At 35.9% G+C, this 23,815-nt stretch overlaps 1 protein-coding gene across 1 annotated transcript; it reads left to right on the top strand.

Annotated features, from left to right (window-relative positions):
- The first annotated feature begins 977 nt into the window (after positions 1–977).
- Positions 978–16,561, top strand: LOC128369667 (macrophage mannose receptor 1-like). The gene is made up of 32 exons (XM_053330746.1): positions 978–1,115; positions 1,669–2,025; positions 2,302–2,472; positions 2,685–2,840; positions 3,179–3,289; positions 3,423–3,560; positions 3,669–3,848; positions 4,808–4,962; positions 5,327–5,440; positions 6,472–6,587; positions 6,745–6,893; positions 6,993–7,192; positions 7,476–7,597; positions 7,781–7,853; positions 7,973–8,126; positions 8,339–8,377; positions 9,053–9,216; positions 9,336–9,397; positions 9,665–9,765; positions 9,884–10,026; positions 10,224–10,329; positions 10,455–10,579; positions 10,877–10,918; positions 11,123–11,158; positions 12,295–12,400; positions 13,376–13,608; positions 14,130–14,295; positions 14,596–14,766; positions 14,868–14,984; positions 15,285–15,443; positions 15,618–15,647; positions 15,739–16,561. Exons 1-32 carry the CDS (start codon positions 1,043–1,045, stop codon positions 16,002–16,004), a joined length of 4,335 nt encoding a protein of 1,444 aa, XP_053186721.1. The 5' UTR covers positions 978–1,042; the 3' UTR covers positions 16,005–16,561.
- The last annotated feature ends 7,254 nt before the right edge of the window (positions 16,562–23,815 follow it).

Raw genomic sequence — 23,815 nt, forward strand, 5'->3', positions numbered from 1 at the left:
AGCAGTGTAATTTTGTTGGAATTACGTTTTGTTCAATCCTGCTCTGACCACCTGTTATTGCAAACACAGGGCAATTTGTGTGGCCTTAAGTCAGCCAAGGCACAAACAGACCTCCCCAAAAAACACAAATCACTTCTTTAAAATGGCAGTGGATCATCTCTGGCAGCAAATGCCAATTGTGGACATTGCAGGTGACGGCACACAACAGTCAGGGGAAATAAATCAATTTAAGTAAATAAAATTAAATAAACTACACACAACATATTGCCTGAAATACACTGAACAATAATTTTCAGTTCTTGAGATCCGTTCTTGAGAAGTTTTAGCATTCCCATACAGAATTTTTAAAAAGTCAGCATTATGAGCTTCTTTTTTATGAATATTTCACAATATTAATGATGTTGAAATTGACAAAACTGTCAAACGACCAACTGCGGTGTTTTCTAGAACATGTGCAATCGACAATTTGTATCACTTCTGCTTCTCTTTATTTATATATGGTGTCAAAGTCATAGTTCAAAATGTACAGTATATGTATGCAAAATAAAATCAGGTAAACTTCTGTAGATTGATATCAGAAAAACAACAACAACAACAACAACAAAATGTGGTTACCTTAGTGGCAACCAATGAAAAGATAATGATACAACTTTCACTGTGATTTATGTGTTTGGTATCTCTACTGGCTGTCATTGGAAAGGTCACTTACGGGAGTATGAGTCTAGCACTTCCAGTTTCCCACCCACACTGCCTGTCTGTCTGTTCATATGTTTATTTTTGTGCAATGACACATGTCTACACAGCAACAAGCAAGTAATGTGTATTACAGTGAAACAGCTAATTGTGCAAATATCTGCATTTGGGTTCCAGTGAAAAGAAAAAAAGAAAGTGGAACCAAAACATCATGTTAACATGACGCAACAGGATGTGCCTAGGATGTGTCAATGCCTAGATAGCCTTCTTCCCACAAACATTCACACAACTCCTAAATCCTCTCAGAGATGCATAGATAACATCTTCTGCTGTAAGACATTTCAGAGGAATGTTAACAATGTGGGTAACTTGTACAGCTTTTGTTCTCCTCATCCAAATAATCCAGAGTCTGGCTTTTGATGGTAAAGTATTCCAACTTTTAATGAAGCTTTTTGTGTAGATTATGTAGATGTGCATTATACCAAATGTGTGCGTCCTCTGAGTTGCCAAAATTAATTATTGTAGATTATATTTTTTGTGTTACAATATGTGTGTTTTACTTTTGCATGCATACATATTGCCAGCATGAGATATAACATACAACTATAGACTATGGTGTACATTACCATGCGTAACCTGTGTTACCCTATTTTTGTAGATCTTCTACAGTTCAGCATTGATTGTGATTCTAACTTTTGCATTTATATTTTGCATACATAGGATGAAAGTAAGAACTTAAGAATTTGAGTGAAGAGATGAAACGATTACTTGATTACTCACTTAATAAATCAACAGAAAACGTATATTTTGGTAACTGTGATCAACATTGATTAATTGATTAATTGAGATTATCTACAGATTCATTTATGGTTAAAATAACCATAAATTGCAACCCTACATATTAAATTCCTGTTTATTTTGTTGCATGCACTGCAACTGTATTTTTTTTTTTTTTTTACCTATCTTTCTTTACAGATTCACCATTTCAACTTACTAACAAGGCCACAGGTTTTTGTTTGATTAAAACTCGTGACTATTGCCTTGATATACGCTGGACAACTGGTGACCGACTTCTGGTTCCCTGGAAGAACAAGTGCCTGGGAGTCCAAGGGAAAAGTGTTGGAAGTGAAATAAGTGTCTACGACTGTGACGAAAACAGCGAACTCCAAAAGTGGGAATGCAAGAATGGAACACTGCTCGCCCTCAAAGGCCAAGAGCTTTACATTGAGCTCACTGCAGATAACACAGCTATTCTCTCTAAAACAATAGGACCCAACAACCACCTTACAATTTCAGGGACGTCCAGTGGTGCTTGCACGAAAACATACAGAGGTACAGAATAAAAACACTGTGTTTGTGTGCCCGCACTAATTCAAACCATTTTCACAGAATTCAACCGACTAATTTTTTTATAGAGATGATTTAGACTTATAGTCTAAAAGAAAATCAGTGCTGTAGAAAAAAATAAAAACAGACTCCACCCCACATTTTAATTATTTAGTCATAAATCGTGATATTATAAAATGTACTCTGCTACAGCACAGATATACAGTTATTAAACGTATCAACCTATTCTATTCTTTTGTTCTTTCTTCCTTGTTTTGTTAGAACTTTACACTATTGGAGGAAATGCAAATGGTCGACCCTGCATGTTTCCCTTCCAGTACAGAGACCAGTGGTACCCACAATGTACTACGTTTGACTCCTCAGAAAAGCGTCTTTGGTGTGCGATTCAAACTAAATATGAAAATGAACTCTGGGGCTTTTGCCCAACGAACTGTGAGTACCACCTATGAGAAATAGTTTTATTATACTGAAGTGACAGAAGCGCATATTGACAATGCATGGTTGTTAAGTGTGTACTCATCTACAATTGATATTGATTTAGCAGCTACCGATAGTTTGCAGCAAAGTCATTCTCTAACAATGTGCCACCTGAGGTAACATGGGGAAATTATTACATATACTTTATTTGTATTTAAATTTTACAGCCAAAGAATACTGGAATAAACACCCAACAACAGGAGCTTCTTACCAGCTCAACACACAGTCAGCTCTGACTTGGGCCCAGGCAGAGGCCAGCTGCAAACAGCAGGCTGCCTCCCTGCTCAGCATCACTGATCCTCACCAGCAGTCTTATGTTACAGGTATGGTGTCACTGCTCAATGTATTCACAAAGAAAGCATGAATTTGGGCACATACAGTTTCTACATACTACTTTGTTTTGTGTTATTTGTCTTCTCCAATTAACTTTTCATGTATTATTGGATGTCATAATGGGGTTCCTCATTAAAAATATCATTCTTATACATTATAAAATGCATTGCTTGTACTGACACATCTAATTGTGTGCATGTATGCTGTTGTGTTAATACATTTTGAACTTCAATGACATCTAGTGGCTTAAATTAAGAAGTGTTTATTCAAGAAAGACTCATTATGTTTCCCACCTTTTTCTACCCCACACATTCACAAACACAAACAGCACTACTAGGGCAAGGGGGCAGTAAGCTTTGGATTGGACTGATCCTGGATCCAGAACATGGTTGGCAGTGGTCAAATGGGAGGCCTTACCGCTATCTCACATGGGACTCGGGTAGGTTTTTTTCTGTACTTCAATAATGCTACCAGAAGATAGAGAAAGTTGAGACTTTTTCCTTCCTTTTTTGTTATTTATTTGTTATTTTAGGTTGATTGCAAAACTAATCTGTCAAGTATAACTGTTGTAGGACATCCGCTTCCTGATCCAGGACAAAACTGTGCAATTGTTGATCCTGCTGTAGAGTACTCTTGGCAAAGTTCAAGTTGCAACAAGAAACTGGGGTACATTTGCTATAGTGAAGGGCCTATGGGAACTCCTACGGAAGGTAGCCTAATCTAGACATCCTCTCAATCTCATATTACTACAATATTTCTCAATCTGACACATTCATTGTATTATTCAGTCCTTATGTCTTTGTTCTTTTCATGACCAGCTGTTGCGACAGGATTTTGTTCAAACCCATGGATTCCCTACAATGGCCACTGCTTCTACCTTCAGCAAACTCAGAAAACATGGTCTGATGCCCAGACAGAGTGTCGCAAAGAAGGTGGGAACCTAGTGAGCATAGGCAATGTGGAGGACCAAAGCTTTCTCATCTCTCAACTTGGATATGGTAAGTGAGGACAATAAAAACAAATACAAGCAAAGTACAAGGAAATAAATCCTTACAAGTAAGAACACCTTCATAAATATGATTACAATGAAATGATGTTACAATTCAGCTGGTAGCTAAACAACTGAAAAATGAGCTAGTGCAGGGATTAGGAAGCATTAATGAACCAAGTGGTGGCAATCAACTAATGCAAGCACCATGCATCTCAGTGAGATGTATGTCGTTCACCGTTGGTAACCTGGAAACAACTGCCGTGCTGGGACAGATGTTACGGGGATGTGTCGCTTGTTCAGAACTGTTTGTCCTGAAGATGAGCAGCAATACTATAGCAATGTTTTCTACTGTCTGACACTCTGCTCACTGCTTCTGTAGATGCTTGTTTAGCATTAGCATAAGGCCCAGCTAGCTAAACTGGGCAGCTGCCTAAAAATAACATACAACTTTATGCAGCAGTGTTCATCAACATGGCTACCACAGTGAGCAGAATGAGGCATGCTGTGATCCGTGTACAGCAAGGGAGGTGCATGTGTTTTAAAATATAAGCAGCCCTTGTAGGCAGTCAGCAAACGTACCTGTAACTCCATCTCATTAAACAGTCTGAGGCACCACCTAGTGGCAAAGCAGAGTACTACAGTATATCAACAGTGCATTTTCTGACCGTTATATTCCATGTCATTCATCTTCTGTATTATGAAATAACATATATTAAATCTAATAAATTATTAACAGAAATTATTTGATAATTAATTAATAATTGACGTCCCTAGCCCAAACTAATGCTATGCTCCATTCTACAACTGATGCAAAAATGCAGTATGAGCATAATAAGTGGAGAGCTCCAGAAGAAAAAATAAAAACATCAACACAATGTGGAGGTGTCTGTTATTCACTACTAACATGTTAACTGATGGTCATATATAGTTAATGGAAAGATAATTTAATTCTGCTCATGTCTGCAGCACCCACAGATGAGCTCTGGATTGGACTGAATGACAGGAAGACCGAAGGACTTTTTGACTGGAGTGACCACTCAACTGTCAGCTTTACCAGCTGGGGATATGGGGAGCCTACTGTCTCTACTGATCTTGAAGATTGTGTTCTCATCAGGGGAGAGGTGAGGAACAGCATGTGGGTATGGAGCACATCACCTTTACGTATGTGCACAACATACACTCTTTGGGGGAAGGTGTCATTAAATAATGCCCTTTAGTATGTCCAATGGCAAAGCTAATCTGTTGAACAGGCAGCAAAAACGTGCAACTATAGTCATGTTTAATTGATAGTTTAACTGATTGTGCATTTGTGAATTAGGTTAAGTTAAACATTTAGATTGTGTATTGCATATACAGAATTCTAATACAGTTTTAAGAGTATGGAATTTTTGTTTAAAATCTGATATACAGTACTGGTAGGCTACACTGATTGTAGTCTTTTCAGAGTCACATAAATTATTATTTTATGGTACTGCTTTGTTGCAGAGTGGAAACTGGGCTGCTCGTGTGTGTGAAGAGAAACATGGCTTCATTTGTATGAAGATTACTACTTCAAACCCCACTGGAAATGAAGTGGAGCAGAATGTGGGCTGCAAAACCGTATGTGAAGTTTACTTAATTAACTGTTTTAGCTGCTTTTAGTTCAGAGTTTTGGTGGTTTCCAGTCTGCAAAACTCAACCTGCCCAGCTAAAAAAAGAAAATTATCAGGTAAGCTGGTTAACACAGTGGAGCACCCAGCGACCAGATATTTTTCACAGCAGTTTGGGATTGAAACAAACAACCATAATGGGGCTGTATGTTTTTCAGACTATTGTGGAGTTCCCCCAAGCATATGCATTGATTTTGGAATGGACAGTGAGGACATGTTTCTACTAATGTCAGGGCACAGTTAAATTGTCCCTACCAATGTTTTTTAACATTTTCAAACAATCTTGTTAGCTCTACTCTATAAAGGATTAACTGGTAAAGTATATATGCTGTGGGGCAATGTTTATGTATAGCGCTACATTAATCAACAGTGAAACAGTGACCTGATGATCTGGAAACCCTCAGAGTCGACTACACATTCAAGCCTGTTTATGTATGCACACATACACAAACACATACATATGGAAACATGTCTTTACCATAGTTAAAAGTCATCAAAAAATGATAGTACCTATTGTAATATACACCATTTCATACTGCATTTTAAGCCAAATTTAAAGCCTATAAAATATGGTTACATTTATGTTATAAAGCTTGTCAAATCCATGTAATACAATAATGCCCACATGTTTCTTTCCCTCCTCCTAAGAATTGATCAATTGCAGAAAAACATATACATACATATATATATATATATATATATATATATATATATATATATATATATATATATATATATATATATATATATATATATATATATATATATATATACATATATATATATATATATATATATATATATATATATATATATATATATATATATATATATATATATATACACATATATATATATACACACATATATATATATATATACATATACATATATATATATATATATATATATATATATATTTACAAAAAGTGTATGCTTATATATATATATATGCACACACTTTGTTTTCCAACAATCCAGGGGTGGAGAAGACATGGCTCCTACTGCTACTATGTTGGGAAAGAGAGAAAATCTTTTGAGGAAGCCAAAGAATACTGCAAAGGTTCAGACTCTTACTTAGCTGATGTTTCAAATAGGTAAGACAATTTTATTTAATATTATAAGCATGCTAGGTGCAATACTTCATTTCAGAGGTTCCAATGTACTGTATTGGGATTTACAAAAAGTGTATGCTTTTATTACTGTACACCATTTGGCGAAACCCTATGATCCTACTTGTGTAAATATTTTCAGGGTGGATAATGCGTTCCTTGTCAGCTTGGTGGGATTGAGACCAGAGAAATATTTCTGGCTGGGGCTCTCCAACCAGAGAAACATTGATGAATTTGTGTGGACCAACACAGACAATGTGAGATTTACTCACTGGAATGCTGAAATGCCAGGTATACACAGGAGTTTTAACTTCATCTGTAGTTTTGTGGGTGTGTCAGAAAGTGACTTCACAATTTACTTTCTACCAACTTCTCCCTTGACAATGCAAGGTCACCAACAGGGCTGTGTTGCCATGAAAACTGGGATTTTTGCTGGACTCTGGGATGTGTTGCCCTGCACCAATAAGGAGAAATACATCTGCAAGCACCTGGCAGAGGGGACCGTTTTAACCCCTGCACCACCAACTCTTACACCTCCTAAGTGTGCAGACAGGTGGACTCGATTAGGGTCAAGAAACTTTTGCTTTAAGGTAAAGCTATATGAAGGGAAAAAAATCATCTAAGCGACCTGATTTTTCTCAGGTTAGTTAATTTAGAGAGAAGAATCAGTTCTTCTTCCCTTATGCAAATTTATGCAGCTAACCAAATATACTCAGTTCCTCTTAACATCTAAATTATATATTGTTGTGAGGTCGTCAATGTAACTCGAATTTTGAACACAAAGGCATTTCATAAGATAGATATGAATGTGTGCAAAGTTATACTATTGTGTAGAATACGAAACATGTTTGAACCTCCTGACTTGTATTTAAGTTGTTTTTGGAGTCACCTTCAACCTGGAGGACCTGGTATGGTGCCAGAGATTACTGCAGGGCCATCGGAGGAGACCTACTCAGCATCCACAGCGCAGCTGAACTACAACTGCTACCAGACAGGTACAGTGTAACCTGGCAAATTATATAAAAACAATTTTAATTGACAAGTGGTAACTTTAAAAGATGGGAAAAATTGGAGCAGAGAAAAGGGGACAGTGCACCACCAGATAATTATAATATCAGAAGTTTGTTGTTTAAACATTTGACATACTTTTATCATTAATTTGAGTTTGTCAATTATAGATATCATGATGTGTGGATTGGACTCAATGCCCCGGACCAAATGACTGGTTATGTGTGGAGTGATGGATCCGCAGTAAGTTAACAGTTTTCTACTTTAATAGTTGAGTGAATCAGTTTTGGTTTATGACGCTCAATGAAATTGACAATAAAAATTAAACATCCATGTTTTTTATATATTTGCTTTTTTTACAGCTGCAATTTCAACACTGGATGGAAGGAGAGCCAAACAATAAAAATAATACTGAATCTTGTGTTGAAGTCAAATTACAGAATCAGGATATGGGTGGATCATGGAAAGATATTCACTGTGAAATGTACCAAGGATGGCTTTGTCAGATCCGTGCAGGTAAAATTATTGACTAACATCATTCTTTTCAATCTTATTGATTACCTACATTTCAAAGAAAAGCGTATTATGCTTTTGTGGAAGGTTAACTGAGCAAGCTTGGTCTTCAATAATGGCCTCCTCACATTTATTAAGGTGTTAACAATTCAAGGCCATTACCACTCCAGGCCTCTATACAGGGTTGTTTGTATAATTATCCTCTGTCTTTGCAGGAGTGACTCCAAATCCACCTCCAGATCCTGTTGCTCCAGGTAAGTAGTCCATTTCTACAACCACACAGTCATCATTGGGGATGAGCCTTAGCACAAAGGTTATTATTTATAGCATGGTTTAAATTTGCTGCCAATATTTCTTGTTTCATCTCTATGGGGACACTAGCTAAACATATTTACACTAAAACAGCCATCAGAATTCAGCTGTGAGGCTCCATATACAGTAGAGGTGCTTTGAGCTAAATGCAAACGTCACCATACTAACATGCTCATAATGGCAATGCTAATATGCTGATGTTAATTAGCACTGACCACAAAGTATCAATGAGGTTGATGGGAATGTCATTACATCTGCAGGTGGTCATACACTTATTTGACAAATTAAAATTCTAATCAAAAGTCAGGGAGTGACCAAAGTTATTACCATTCATCAGAGAGACATCAATGTGTTTAGCAAATATAGATAGCTAGAAGGAATGTCATGGGATCAGCACAGTGAGTACGTTTCATAACCTGAGAACTATAAATGTCATAAAGGTTTATTGCAATCCACCCATTAGTTGTTGTAAATTGTTGAGATATTTCAGCCTCAATCCTGAAGGACGCTGACCAACTGAGATTACCATCCATAAAGCCATGTCACTAGCATAGCTAAAAGCAACTACAAATGTGAACCTACACATCTACTCAAAGATTTTTCAAACATCTTTTCAGACTATAATACAACTTCAGATGGGTGGCTTGAATGGAATGGGAATCAATATTATTTTAACAGAAGGTCGATGCCTATGGAAGATGCTCGTTACTTCTGCCAACAGAATCATGGTGACTTGGTAACTATCAACAGTGAAGCTGAGAATGTCTTTATATGGAAACAGGTGAGCGGTGATATTACGGACATTACTCATTAGCAATAACATTTACTAATTTACTGAAAGTTCACCACATACCAAAGTTTTGCTGGTTTTACTGAAAGTCTTTTCCTGTGTGTGTATAGATATCCAGAAATTATGCATCTAACTGGATAGGCCTGAATGTAGATCTTGATGGAACATATGAGTGAGTATGAAGACAATAATACATTTTTAAAAAATTCAAACTGCAATACAATAAAGTGCAACACAAAAAATATAGCCAAATATTCTCTGTCATATGTTAGTATGTCAAATTGACCTGTGTGATGAGAGTGGCAGTGTTATTGTGACTACCCCTGACACCTGCTGCTTGCTAGAGACCAGCATAAAAAAATAAGATGTAAATTGAAATAAGAGTTTGTTATACATGCATCTTTCCAAATTTTAATGGATTTTTCTATGTTTCAAAAAGGTGGATGGATGGTTCTCCAGTAGTGTTTCAAAGGTGGGATGACAATCAACCTCGTTTCTTGAACAATGATGAGAATTGTGCTGCCATGACCTCCTCCCTGGGTGAGCAACTTAAAACTGATTATTCTTCACTGGCATGCTTGCATATGATGATTTTAATTAAAGAATAAAATAAAATGTACACTGTATTTACATACATTTTATTGTATTTGGTTCAAAGGGTTCTGGCATGATGATAATTGTGGGAGGGATCGCGAGTTCATTTGTAAACGTAGTAGCTCACCACCTGCCAACACCACTGTAGCGCCCACAGTGCCTCCTAAAGGTGGCTGTCCAGAAAATTGGAAGAAATTTGACTCAAAGGTCAGAGGTCACTTTTCATTTTTACAGTTGTTTGAAAGTAATGGGAATACAACTTATGTTGTAAAGATTTAAATTCTCAGTGCTTGCTTTTTTTTTTTTTTTTTTAAATTTGAACATTTAATTTTTATAAGATTTTGTGAGGAGAAAAAACTGCTCTTTTGAGATATCACACAAAACTGTTCATTTTTCACCTACAGTGTTACAGCATCATGAAAAGCCAGAGGGAGACATGGGATGGAGCAAGGAAACAGTGCAGAAAGATGGGAGGAAATCTGGCCTCAATTCTCTCAAGACATGTGCAATGTTTGTTTGTCTTTTTTCCCAGGAAAAACAATATATTATCTCACAAACAATGTTAATGTCTGATGCACATCAAAATAAAGTCACGCATATGTCAACCTTCAATCATAAATGTGTTAAATTTTCAGTGTTTTTGACCACTCAAATGACTGGGGCACCTACTACTGACTTGTGGATTGGTTTGCATAAAATGAACCATTATGCATTTGTCTGGACTGATGGGAGACCAATGCGATACACCCACTGGACTTTAGTAGGTTGACACTGTGATTTTTGCATTCTAATGTTAAGTACACAAGTTATGTGTTGCACAACTAAAAACTGCTATTCTGTTGTGACGTTTGTTTAATGAAAATGTAACCCTTTGTTTCTCCATAGAGATCGCAACGCCATATTCCAATGCATCACTCACTTCATTCGGTAACTATTTAAACTCTGTACATGTGTATCTGATGTGTATCTGTGAAAACTTCTTAAATGCGTCTGTATTATTTATAATTCATTTTTGTTTTACTTCTCAAATTCCTGACTTTCCTATTTTCCATTACAGCTGGAATACGGTTATCCTAGCATCCATGATTATTACGGCGAGGTAAAACTGTTTGATACTTTGATGTCCTTCATTTTTGTTCTCTGGAATCAGAATACAGAATATTTTTATGACAACCAGGAGTTGTGCCTCTCGTACACTCAGCTGTTGTTTAGCATTTTCAATGAGTTATTTGTAAATATATTCTTTACATTTTTTGCTGGTATATTCATAAAAATGTCTGACATTCCTGTTATTTTATTGCAGACGGATTTCTATCATGGAGGATATGAATATTATAAGGTAACACGGCACATGTTAAGAGCAATACCACTGTATTTGTTATAACTTGGAGCCAAATTATGTCATGCTTTTTAAAAAAAGAGGCCATAACTGTCATAAAACCGTAACCACTGTGAGAAAAGACAAACGAATTCCCACACTGTGGAAATTAAAATGAGTACAAATACATCTAATTCTGTATTCTATTCATGTTATGTTCATTTACTTATTCCTTCATTCTCTCCATTATGTTAAGATTAACCATTATTTGTTATGAAACTACAAGAGTCATGATGTATCCATATGCATTATATATTAAGCATTAGTATTATGACTGCCTCCTTTTTAATCAATAGGTAATTGGTGTCTTGGTGAACTGATTACAATATTTTGACAATTATCATGTGGCAAAGATGCTATCCGTTACCTCTGACTGCTGCAAAAGATCCACATCACTGGCATAATAGCAGTAGATTTCAAAAGATGCTTTTTCCTGATTGTATCTATCTGCAGAAAACCAATCAATCAATCAAATTTTATTTATATAGCACCTTTCATACAGACTATTTTAATTCAAAGTGCTTTATAGTTATTTGATTGACAAGATGATAATAAGACAGGACAAATTTAGAAAAATAAAAATAATAATAATAGTTATTTTACAAAAGGAATAAAACAAAACAATTTAAAGACAAAACTGGAGAGCAATGCACGCAAGAGAAAACAAAAATGATAAAAATACTTAAAACATGTAAATAAAATAAGTGATAAAAATAATTAGGTAGATAAAAATAATTAAATAAATAAGTAAAATAAGAGAGAATAAGAGAAAAAGGTTCACTAAAAGTAAAAAAAAAAGAAGATTAAAATAGATTTTTTAAAAAGAGACAAAAGAAATTGATAAGATAAAACCATAGAATGATAATAATAAGATAGTGTAAAATAAAGTAGACAAAAAATAAATAAATACATAAATAAATTAAAACATCAAAAACAAGCACAGTAGAATAAAATTAAAGGCTATAAACTATTATATTTTTAAAAGCCAGGCTGAACAGGTGGGTTTTGAGTTTCCTTTTAAAAATCTAGATCTTTATAATGCTATAATATTGTCAACATTTGCACTTTATATGACTGTTCATATGTCTATGCTACAGCCAGAGGATTGTGCTCTGATGAATACTGAGCCTGAATTTGGTATTGGGAAATGGAGACCAAGGTTCTGCAATGATACCAATGGATATGTCTGTCTTCGAAATGTTGGTAAGCCATTTTTATGCCCTTTCTCTTACTCTACATGCATTTTCTATGTTACTAGTAGACAGGGACTGGCACAATGTTGCCTATTTGTATTTCTTTCATACAGGGATTGCTGAGATACTTTGATGCAAAATCCTATTGATCCAGTAGTAGTCATAAACCAGTGCTGCTCCCTGATATTCTAATATTTCTATATTATTATTGTATGCAAACTTTTACTCTTATCCAATATTCTTTATTTTCCTAAATGACAAAATGTAAAATCATCAGCCAAGCACCACCAATCTTATGCTTGACCAGTGTGTCCATTGTAGGAAGTTACTAGGGAACCAAGAAGCCTTTGACAAACTCAGCAACTAAAACGTTTTGAAAACCATGACAGTTCAATGTATTGTATTTTATTGAGCAGCATTTTGTTACATCTGTTATGGAAAGGTGCTATATCATTTCATTTACTTGTTTACTTATTTGCAAAAGCTAAAAAAACATCCGGGGATAGTACTTTCTAAAGGTTCACAAAGTTTCAGGATGGAGCTAAAGCATAAACAAATGACCATTTAACATTCATCAGGTTGTTTTCTGTGATGAATGCAAAATGCAAATGATGATGAGGATGTAAATCTTGACATATAGGACTCACTTTGCAAATGTTTAGTCATAGTAACCAAATCTATCACAGACTATGTGTTAAGGGATACAATGACAGACATTTTTTGAATTTTGAATTTTGAATTTTAATTTGGGGGTAATTCTACCTTGAACAGCATACATGATCAATTAATTCAACAACAAAAATGACACTGTATATAAATCCACAGCCAATTAAAATACCACAGTTGTTGAATTGGGGGAATGAGTAATGTTATTCTTACGAAAATGGAAAAGAATAATAACTATAAAGCATTCATACAACAAAGCCTCTGATCTTAAAATATGTGGAAAATAAAGGTTTCCAATCTAATTTCTCATCCTAAACAGATCCATCATTCGCAGACTCCCCAGAACCAACATCTTATAATGACTATGTCAAAATACTTAATGACTCCATCAAGGTTGTTACTCAACAAATGCCCTGGGTTGACGCCAAGAGGAACTGTGAGAATGATGGTGCCAAACTGGCCAGCCTGCGAAATGAGTGGACCCAGACCTACGTTGAGCTGATAGCTTTTAATCTTCAAGCTCCTCTGTGGTTAGGACTGAACAGAATGGAGGTAAGAGGACTGAGAGTCTCTCAAACAACACACAGCAAAATACTGTAGAGCAACACCAGTAACCTGCTTGTAACTTAAAACTTGATACCGTTTTTCTTACAGAGCCCCACTCACTTAAAATCAGTGATCAATCATAATAAGAAGCTGACTTAGTAAATGGGTTTTCAGGGCCTTCAAAATGGTATTCTGTAATTGTTGAAACAGTCCATTTACAATAGATTATAGATGGCTTTTATGGAGTAACATTTTTTTATACTTCTATCCATGAAAATGATAAAATCATAACGTAGTAGCATTGATGTTATTATGTAAATAGATAAGTTATATCCCCAAGAGCAAAATAATACAATATTTTATTGTCTTTTTGGCAATGTTAAGGGCCAGCAAATGATGAAAAAGAAGAAAAGAGTTCACCATTTAGCAATATAAAAATCCTAGAGATTACATTTCCTTGAAATAGCTTGACTCATTATTTGTTGAATAATAATCTTGAATCCATTTTGATCCATCTGTCCTTTCAGACCGGCGGGTATTTTAGATATATTGATGGTTGGCGTATGACTTTATTCAATTGGGGTAGAAGAGAACCACGCAGCGACCGACATTGTGTGTACCTGGATATAGATGGAGAATGGAAGACTGCTGACTGCAATCAGAAAATGAACAGTGTTTGTATGAAATCTACAGGTAGGGCTCATGTTAACAAACTGATGTATGATTTACCTTAAATGCCCACATGTCACAATGCATCCTGTTTCTGTTTGGAACATTGTTTTATTATTATTGACTGAATGCTAATTACTGTACTGTTCAGTACTGTGAATGCTGATTGTAGGATGCTACCATTGTATTTTGTTTCGTTGTGGCATTTTCTTTTTCTACGATATTGTCAAATACAAACATAAGGATAAAATGTAGGGAGTGCATTGTATTTGAAAGCAGGTAATTAACTGATAGCAGTGTCTTAACTGTTGCTTTTATTCACAGATGTGCCGCCAACAGAGTCAAGCGAATTTCCAGGATTTTGCCCTGAGGACCCAGAGACAACCTCACACAGAAGCGAGAGAAGTAGCTGGATAACATATAAGTATTATTGTTATCTCTTTATGACTGAAAAAACTAGTTGGGCAGATGCATCTGTTAATTGTGCAAAACATGGTAAGGATTTTCTATCAATGAACACATATTTTGAACTATTTAGTTGTGTGTAGCTTTATTTAAAGGCCTACTGTTTTTTGTTGTTTGTTTGTTTTGTTAAGGTGGAACTCTTGCTAGCATTGAAGAGCCCCAGGAACAGGATTTCATTCAAAGCAATCTGCTAACATTTAAAGATAGCTCCACGTTTTTCTGGATTGGCTTGTATAAAACTCACAAAGGTACAGTTACATTCAAAACTCTTCACCTGGAAACCTCTGATGTCCTATGTTTTATTTATGTTGTGTTATGTATTCAAGGCCGTACAGATTTCAATATTGTGTTTGCAGCTTGTTGTATTGCCCTGGGTGGCCAATTTTTTCACCATACTAATAAGAGAGTTTGGTTGTAGATTATACAAGCACCATGTGGCAAATTTGTTTCCTTTGACAGTGAAAGAAGGTTAAAATGATCAAAACTCTTCATCTAGCACAAAAACACACTGCATTAGGAAGAAATGCTGAATTTGTATTTGTTCCCAGGCAAATGGTTGTGGTTGGATAAATCAGTCATGGACTACACTAACTGGGCTAGAGGTGCTCCTGGTGGTAGCAGTTATGGAAAGATTCGAACTAAAGATGGGACATGGGATGCAGATCACGGGTGGTATCGCAAAGGATATATCTGCAAAACACTCAAAAGTGAGAACATAATACATTGAATTGCAGTAATAGTGTAGTAGTCAACAGAGAAACTCACAAATTAATCAAAATGTATTTACAAATTGATTAGGTGTGTAGAGTATACTTTGAATTAATTGATGATATGATATGCCTTATGATAAGTTAATTTGATCATGTATGTTTTCTTTCTAGCACAAAAAGTGGCATCACTGTCAACACATAGTAAGTAAAAATTCCTCATCTTTTCTATTTGATTCATAATTATAATTCATATGTTTTGGTTGACCATCATCAACATATTGAATATGTGCAGAAAATTCTACAAAAGATCCTCAAGCTCGTGGCTACATCGGGTTGACAGTGGTACTGGTCATTATTGGAATTGTCATGGGGGCAATCATTGCCTTCTTCCTCTTCAAGAAGTCTGGCCGCCACTTACCTATCCCTGAAAGGTTAACTAACTTTGACAACCCAATGTTCTCCAACAATGAGCAGTCTCAGCCTAATCTGGTGGCTTCCAGTCAACTGGTAGTAAATGCAGAAGAAGAGGACGCTGGTTCTGTTAAAACTGTAATGTAATTATCAGCAGAATCTGCTACAAAAAAACAATGTATTTTTTGGCACAGGGTTGCTCACAATTGCGACTGCACAAAATAGACAAAAATAATTTTGTTGTGGGATATTTCCATTGTACAAATACCTATCCATTTGTAATTGTTTGAAAATATGTTTAACTGTATATTTTACAAGAACTAAGACTTTACTGGGTGACTGATTGATTGAATGTACACAGAATTTTACATCATACCTTAGTTTACTTTAACTACTAAACCTGCTAGAATTATGCTTTGTATTTGCAACTTGAGTTTGTAACAGATTGTTCAACTGAAAGCTTAAATGTCATGTTAATTTTGCTTAGGGAACACAGGCAGATCAACGGTAATCAATTATATAATTTATCAGCATTCTGTGGAGTCTACACTTTTACTTCACTGCTTCTCAGGTGAAAATATTCTTATATCCTTTACATTTATCTGATGGCTGTAGTTGCTGCTTATTCTGCAAGATTTTTACATACAAAATAAACAGTGGATGTTGATCAACCATTAAGCAATGTGTACTGAGAACATAAGAAATAATCTTGACAGACAGGATGAGGACATCACTCTTAGAGGGCGATGTCTACCTGAAGGCAGTGTTCATGGGTAATTGAAACAGTTGTAAAAGCAACAGGTTTACTTCTCAATAACAACATGCGTTACAGAGCTGTAACTGAAAATGTAAAAATGTATTCAAGCCCCAGTGAAACGGAAGTTAAAGCATGTTTATCTCCTGTACTGTGACAGAATGTAACAGAATATTTCAGCGGTGTACAGTTGCGAGATTAAAATCAAATCTTTCACATTTGATTGGACCACTAAAAAAGTGGGAAGAGCTTACTGAGTTCAGCATGATTTGGAGATACAAAGGACACACAGACACACAGACTACACATACAAAACGTATCACATATATGTCTCTGTATGGATTGGACCATGGACACTATAGCCTACAAGGCATACAATAATGGTGGAAGTACTCAGATCCTATACTTGAATAAAAAGCCAGTGTAAAAAATACACAATTACTAGTAAAAGCATGAAAAGTTCTACTTAAGTACATAAATATTAAAGTAAAAGTAGTGATTTGGTCCCTCAGACTTATATATTATTATATGTGACATCATTAGATTATTAATACTGACATCAGTGTCTAATCAACATGTTACTGTTGTAGCTGCTGGAGGTGGAGCTAGTTTTAACTACTTTATATACAGCTAGCTTGTGTAGTTCAGTGATTCCCAGCCAAAGGGTTGGGTCCCTCCAAAAATTAAATCTGAGGGGTTTGTTATATCATTAATGGGAGACAACTCATAGACATCTGAAATGTGACCTTGAATACACACTGCTTTTACTAATTTGTCAAAAACCAAAAAGGTTGAAAACCACTGGTTTCATCTTTAACAATGTGTTGTATTTTAAAAGCATGTTATATTATCCATTGTGTCAAATCTTCATCTGAAAAGTAACAAAGCTGTTGTTATCGCGGATTTGTTTGTCAATGGTTAACCTTAGCAGTGGAGAAAGTGTACAGGAGCCCAGGATGTCTTATGCCGAAAATATTTATTGAAGCTTGGCCAATGAGAATCAAAGTATTATCAATACACCCCTTTGATGCATGATGACACCACGATTCTGAGGAAAGTCTTTAAGCCTTTACAGGTAATACCACGAATACTTTATGCCCATAAATGCTCAATGCATCTACAGTAATGGAATTAGCCTATTAGTTCGTTATTCCACAAACAAGGAAACACAGTAACTCATCTGTGGGTTTACAGAGTCAGACAATCATATCCTCTGACTCTGTCTCTCTGCCAGGATTTTAGTATGGCCTTTACTGTGACGTTAAGGTCCATGCTTGACCCTAAATGTGGAAAGTTCCCTAACAGCTGTCAAATAAAAGTGGAGTAAAAAGTACAATATTTCCCTGTAAAAATAGTGGAAATATGAAGTAATATCAAATGGAAACAGTAGAGTACAAGTACCTCAAAATTGTACTTAAGTACAGTTACTTGAGTAAACATACTTAGTTACTTTCCAACACTAGCATACAGTTTTCAAGTTATAGCACAGCTTAAATTAAAAGAAGAATGAAGAAACTCTCACAAGCAACTAGCAAACCCACTGCACACTCCACACATTTTCATGATAACAGTGATTGTTATTTTATTGCACAGTGAGTCTGCACTGCACCTGCAACATTAGGCTGTCAGAAGTCTACAGCTGTTATAAGAGTTTTTAGACACTGTATGCAGCGTAGGCTTAGACTACTGCCTGAGTCACACTTTGCATATAATAGAAACCACCAAACAAAAGGAGAGGACAGGCTTTTATGCTTACTGTTTCAGGCTTACACAATTGTAAGGCTATGACACTGGATTTTTATTATGAATTACAATAAACATAAGCTGCTACAGAACATTACCCTCTTTAATTTTAGATTGCCTAGTTGTACTTCTGACCCAATGCTAATTAGTCCAAGATAAAGGTTTATAAACACATTATGAGCAGAGAATGCTCTAATGATTCCCTTAAGGATTTTACTACAACACAAGTCTGATTTCCAGTTGGCCTATCTAACAAGTTACTACTCATCTAGCATATTGTTTAGCATGTTATAGAGCTTTGGACAGACCTAAACAAAAAAATCAACTTAAAAAAATGTGGTATACCTACATTAGTAATGCAACCTAAATAATTCAATCCATACACTTATTTTAATTACAAACAACAACAAAAAACAATTGCTATGTGACTTACATTACAAATTGTAGTAGTATCAAGGTGACTGCACTGACCCAAAACAGGCCCAATTTTAGCCTGATATACTTGAGGGGGCTGCCAGAAACAATAAGGGGGCAATGCAATTGGTCATGTATTGAGTGATTTAGATTTTTAGATTAGATTTTAGATTTTAGATTTTTTTTAAATGCCTTCATCCATACAGTATCTTAACCCAATTAACTCCAAAGCATTTGTTTTCAATGGATGTAGTTCTCAATTAAAATTTAAACGTAATCAAGTGAGCCTTCTTTCAGCATCAAGCACTGCATCAAGTGTTAAGTCGTTTGAATGTAACGTAGGTCAAACTACTGTATTAGCTTGTGTTAGCAGCAGAACAGTATTCATGAACCAAATGAGGGAATGGATAAACTGAATGGAAAAAACAAAAAAAGTCACCATTATGATATCTTAAAAAATAGTGTGTGGAACAACAGAAATTAAATTAATGGCCAGACCTGATGTGCGTGATGAATTTGGTCAGTCCTGAAGCAAGTTTAGGTGTTCAAATTTAGGGTCAAAGTGGCATTAGACTCTCCTCCCATTCATTGTGGGCACTTTACCTTTGAGAGCTTCTAAAATCCAAACCGGACGAGTAATGACAAAGTTGTTCAGAACTTTTGTTCAGCAGGGTGTGCTAAGTCAGCTATTTAAGTTTGAGGCCACATGATGAACGCCCTCGTACAAGATAACGTTTCTGTTGGATTTAGGTCAAGGGTGTCAGCGTGTGATTTGTAGGTCTTGATAAGACAAAAAAATGAGTTTTGGTTTGATCTTTCTAGGTCCTTCCTATCAGGCGTAGTGGCCGTTTTAGTGTTGGTGGCGCTAGAGAGCTTGACATTGTATTTCCATTTTATCGCATTTTTCGCCAGACCTGATGTGCCTGCCAAATTTGGTGAGTTTTAGAGCAGGTTTAGGGGGTCAAATTAAGGCTCGAAGAGGCGGTAGAATAATAATAATAAACAACACAAAAACAATAGGGTCCTTGCCTCCAGGCAAGGGCAGGACTCCTCTGGATTCCTGGCACACTTGCCTTTCAGCTCAGTCCCTAACTAGACCGCAATGCTGAATGTCTCTCAACCCCACAGGTATTGTCAAACAAGAATATTTGTGAAACAAGAACACACTATCCTTACATTAAGCTTTACAGATTTCTTTGAAGATCACATAAATTATGTCATAAAATATGAATTCCTATCAGGCTCTGCTATTGATAATTGATTATTTAAAAATAGTTTTAAGACTTTTCAAATTATTTACTACAGTTCTTGTTATCTCCAGGGAATTACATTAAATCTGATCATTTAACCTCTTAACGCACGCTGTTCCGTCTACGGGACGGGACGGGTGTTAGAAGGTAGCCACACGTTCTTCTGAATGTTTTAAACACCAACCCTTAAACATATATATTCATGCCGTACATTGTTAGAAAGCTTAGATTGCCCTGATTCATTCAAGACCACTCACGACTTATATGGTTGCTCACAGCCGTAATACTATTAGCGATTAGCTCGGCTAGCCACTCAGCTAAGTGAGAAAAGCTATAATGCCTACATACCTTCAAAGTCTTCCCTTTATCCACAACGATCATCTTATGACTCAGGACTTTCTGTACAGCTCGCCAAATATCCATTCTTGTGAAATATGAAATCCGTTTCCATAAAACCGAAATACTTTCCTCAATATGTCCATGTATTTAGTCCAACACGTAACGTAATAACACAAATAACAAATCATATACGGTCCGTTTACGTCATTTCCTGACCTGTACGTCCACCTCAGAGTACACGTGACTAGATGTTTACGACCGTGAGCCTCTCCTGCTTTTGACGACACCACACATAAGCCAATCAGTGCTTAGAATTAGGAAGTACATGTCTCCAAAGCCAATGAGGACATGTGACCGACAACAATGACGACATGGATTTGATTGACAGCTGTTCCAGCCTATGGAAATATTCGGTGAAATGAAGTTGATAACCTTTTAGCCAATAGTCAGAGGTTTCCAACGGTGTATGACACTAAGCTATTAGGTTTGGCTGTCCATAAACAAACTCCAAGCGTAACCGGCGTGCGCCCTGTGCGTAAAAGAGTTGAACCATATCATTACGCACTCGGCATTTTGGTACACGGTTGGTTCTTCTTCGACTTGACATATGACTTATAGCAAAATAAATAGATAGATTGAGTGATCCTCACTCGGAGAACCCACAACTCCCCCCTTGGTTATTACGTTACGTGTTGGACTAAATACATGGACATATTGAGGAAAGTATTTCGGTTTTATGGAAACGGATTTCATATTTCACAAGAATGGATACTTGGCGAGCTGTACAGAAAGTCCTGAGTCATAAGATGATCGTCGTGGATAAAGGGAAGACTTTGAAGGTATGTAGGCATTATAGCTGTTAGCTTACTTTAGCTGAGTGGCTAGCCGAGCTAACCGCTAATACTATTACGGCTGTGAGCAACCATATAAGTCGTGAGTGGTCTTGAATGAATCAGGGCAATCTAAGCTTTCCAACAATGTACGGCATGAATATATATGTTTAAGGGTTGGTGTTTAAAACATTCAGAAGAACGTGTGGCTACCTCCTAACATCCGTCCCATAGACGGAACAGCGTGCGTTAAGAGGTTAAAAGCCGAATATACCGACATGGGCAAAATGACATCGGTTATTGTCGTAAATTTCGGTATCGATACATTTTCGGTTTATCGCCCAGCCCTACTCTGGCCTCATTGTGTCTATATCCCGCTGAGAGGTCCCTGAATATCTGTACACATGTAATTGTATAGGCAAACCTATGGGCTAGTAAACAACCCCATCATTGTAACCTCTTTTACAAGAATCCTGAGAGTGTTTCCTTTCCAGTGATACCAGACACATATCTGAGTCTCAAACTATGTAGGATCTGTGCTGCTCACAACTTGGGCATGTCGTTTAGGCTCACAACATAAAAAAATAGGGGCGTGTATTAAGAGGTTAAAAGCATCAATCTAAGAAATACAAAGTCTTTTTTATTTTTTCAAAGAATGGATTCTGAGCTTGCAAGATGGAAATCAAAGAGTAAAGTACGTTTCTCAGTCTCATAGCAAAAGTAGATTTTGCTGAAATTCAGCAAACTAGAAGCCTCTTTTCGCATCAGTGGGTCTTCTGGAGTCCTCCATTGGTCTGTTGGGTATTTTTTCACAACTTCGAAGGTGTTAAAAGTGTGTGCTGATGACAAGTAATCAGATTACTTTTGGGAAAGTAATCAGATGGCGCGTCAGGATAGTTATCAAACTCAACCAAAGCAATATATATATATATATATATATATATATATATATATATATACAGTCAAGCCCGAAATTATTCATACCCCTTTTGGACATGCCACTTTTTGTTCAAATGTAAATAAAAGCTGACTGAAATATTTTTTTTACCACAATGATGCCTTTTGTACATTGTCTTTTTATCTTCTTGGAGACGCCTGTGTCACTTCCGGTCAAAAAACAACTTGCTGGTTGAATAAAAGTAACTTTAAGTCAAAATTTGCCAGGGGTATGAATAATTTCGGGCTTGACTGTATATGGGAGAGTAATCAGATACCAAGTAATCAGCTTAATTTTGGAAAAGTAATCTGAGAAAGCCTAAATCCACTAAAGAACTTTAGACAACCTACATGCAAAGTACATTGAAAAACCTGATAGAATTGGTCCTGTTTTAAAGGCAAAGCATGCTCACACCAGATATTGATTTGATTTGCGTTTCTTCTGTTTGCTGCACTTTGCATTACGTCATATGATAAATAAATACTATTTAAGGCATTAGTTTTGAACCCATTCTCATTTTACGTTTCGCACCTAAAACTTATACACAGGTGACTTAATGGAAAGGTTGTCTGCTTGACATGAAAGAATATGTCTTGTGCATCACTGCCACAATCAAGTTCTTCCAATTATATGCCACTTAACACACAACACTCTTAGTTTTAAATTTTTAATGATTTTCAACAAGATTATGCATATTTGTCAAATTTAACTTCTGAATGCTGTACAAAACAAAAATAACCAAAACAAATAATCTTAAAAGGAACAGTCAGCCTCATCAAATCAAAGCAATCATACTCAATACTGTAGGTCAAGTTCTACCAAACAGTGCAACAGGCTCTCTGGTTCTCTTTAACGTTTAACTAACAAGGCAATTATGAAGTATGTACAAATGCATAGAGATTGTATTCAAGCAATATATTTTATCACAAGAAGATGCATAGAGTATCCAGCATATAGCACAGGTCAGTGTCACCAAAATATTATTCATGCTTCCAGACAGGGCAAATGTAATTCAATAAATATGCTTGAACACCATTTTGAAAAGTAGGAAGCAAAGTATGGCTTCCCTTTAGAATCATGTAGAAAAATATTTTCCATACCAATGTTTAAAATAAATTGTTGGCCTCTAGAGATACACATCTGACTTAAATGCATAGGGGCAGAGTAAGATGTGACACTGAAACAGATAGTCAGTTGTTCCCCATAGTTATTTGACCATTTTAATTTGACAAAACATCTCTGTAGAAACAAAAAGTATACTGTAAAATGTGTTCATTGTACGGAAGCTAAGAGAGGCCAATGTTGCAATTATTAACAAGTGTGATTTTAGGATAAAATAATTATTTTGTCATGATAAACCTTTTTGGTCAATAACTAACATTTATCTTCATTATCAATTTGCAGACTATTATCTTGATATGTTGATTAATCGTTAAGTGTATGAAATGTCAAACATAGTTAAAAATTTCCATCACAGTTTCTCAGAACCCAGGTGGCTTATTTTGTGCTACCAAACTTCAAAACCTAACAATATTCAGTTTACATGACATAAAAGAAAGAAAAGCTTCAAATCCTCACATTTCAGTAGCTGAAAGCAGAGCAGGTTACGAATTGTTTTCCTTTAAAAGAAATTCAACAATTATTTATCACAATATTTGCTGAATAGTTTTCTGCCAATTAACTTATTGATT

The sequence above is a fragment of the Scomber japonicus genome, chromosome 12 (genome assembly GCF_027409825.1).
Source record: "Scomber japonicus isolate fScoJap1 chromosome 12, fScoJap1.pri, whole genome shotgun sequence".
Classification (NCBI taxonomy): domain Eukaryota; kingdom Metazoa; phylum Chordata; class Actinopteri; order Scombriformes; family Scombridae; genus Scomber; species Scomber japonicus.

Coding starts and splice junctions, on each gene's coding strand:
- LOC128369667 (XM_053330746.1), top strand. CDS start 1,043: ATGTTAACAATGTGGGTAACTTGTACAGCTTTTGTTCTCCTCATCCAA. Junction 9,217..9,335: donor ATGTCTTTATATGGAAACAG/GTGAGCGGTGAT, acceptor GTGTGTGTATAG/ATATCCAGAAATTATGCATC. Junction 12,401..13,375: donor TGTCTGTCTTCGAAATGTTG/GTAAGCCATTTT, acceptor CATCCTAAACAG/ATCCATCATTCGCAGACTCC.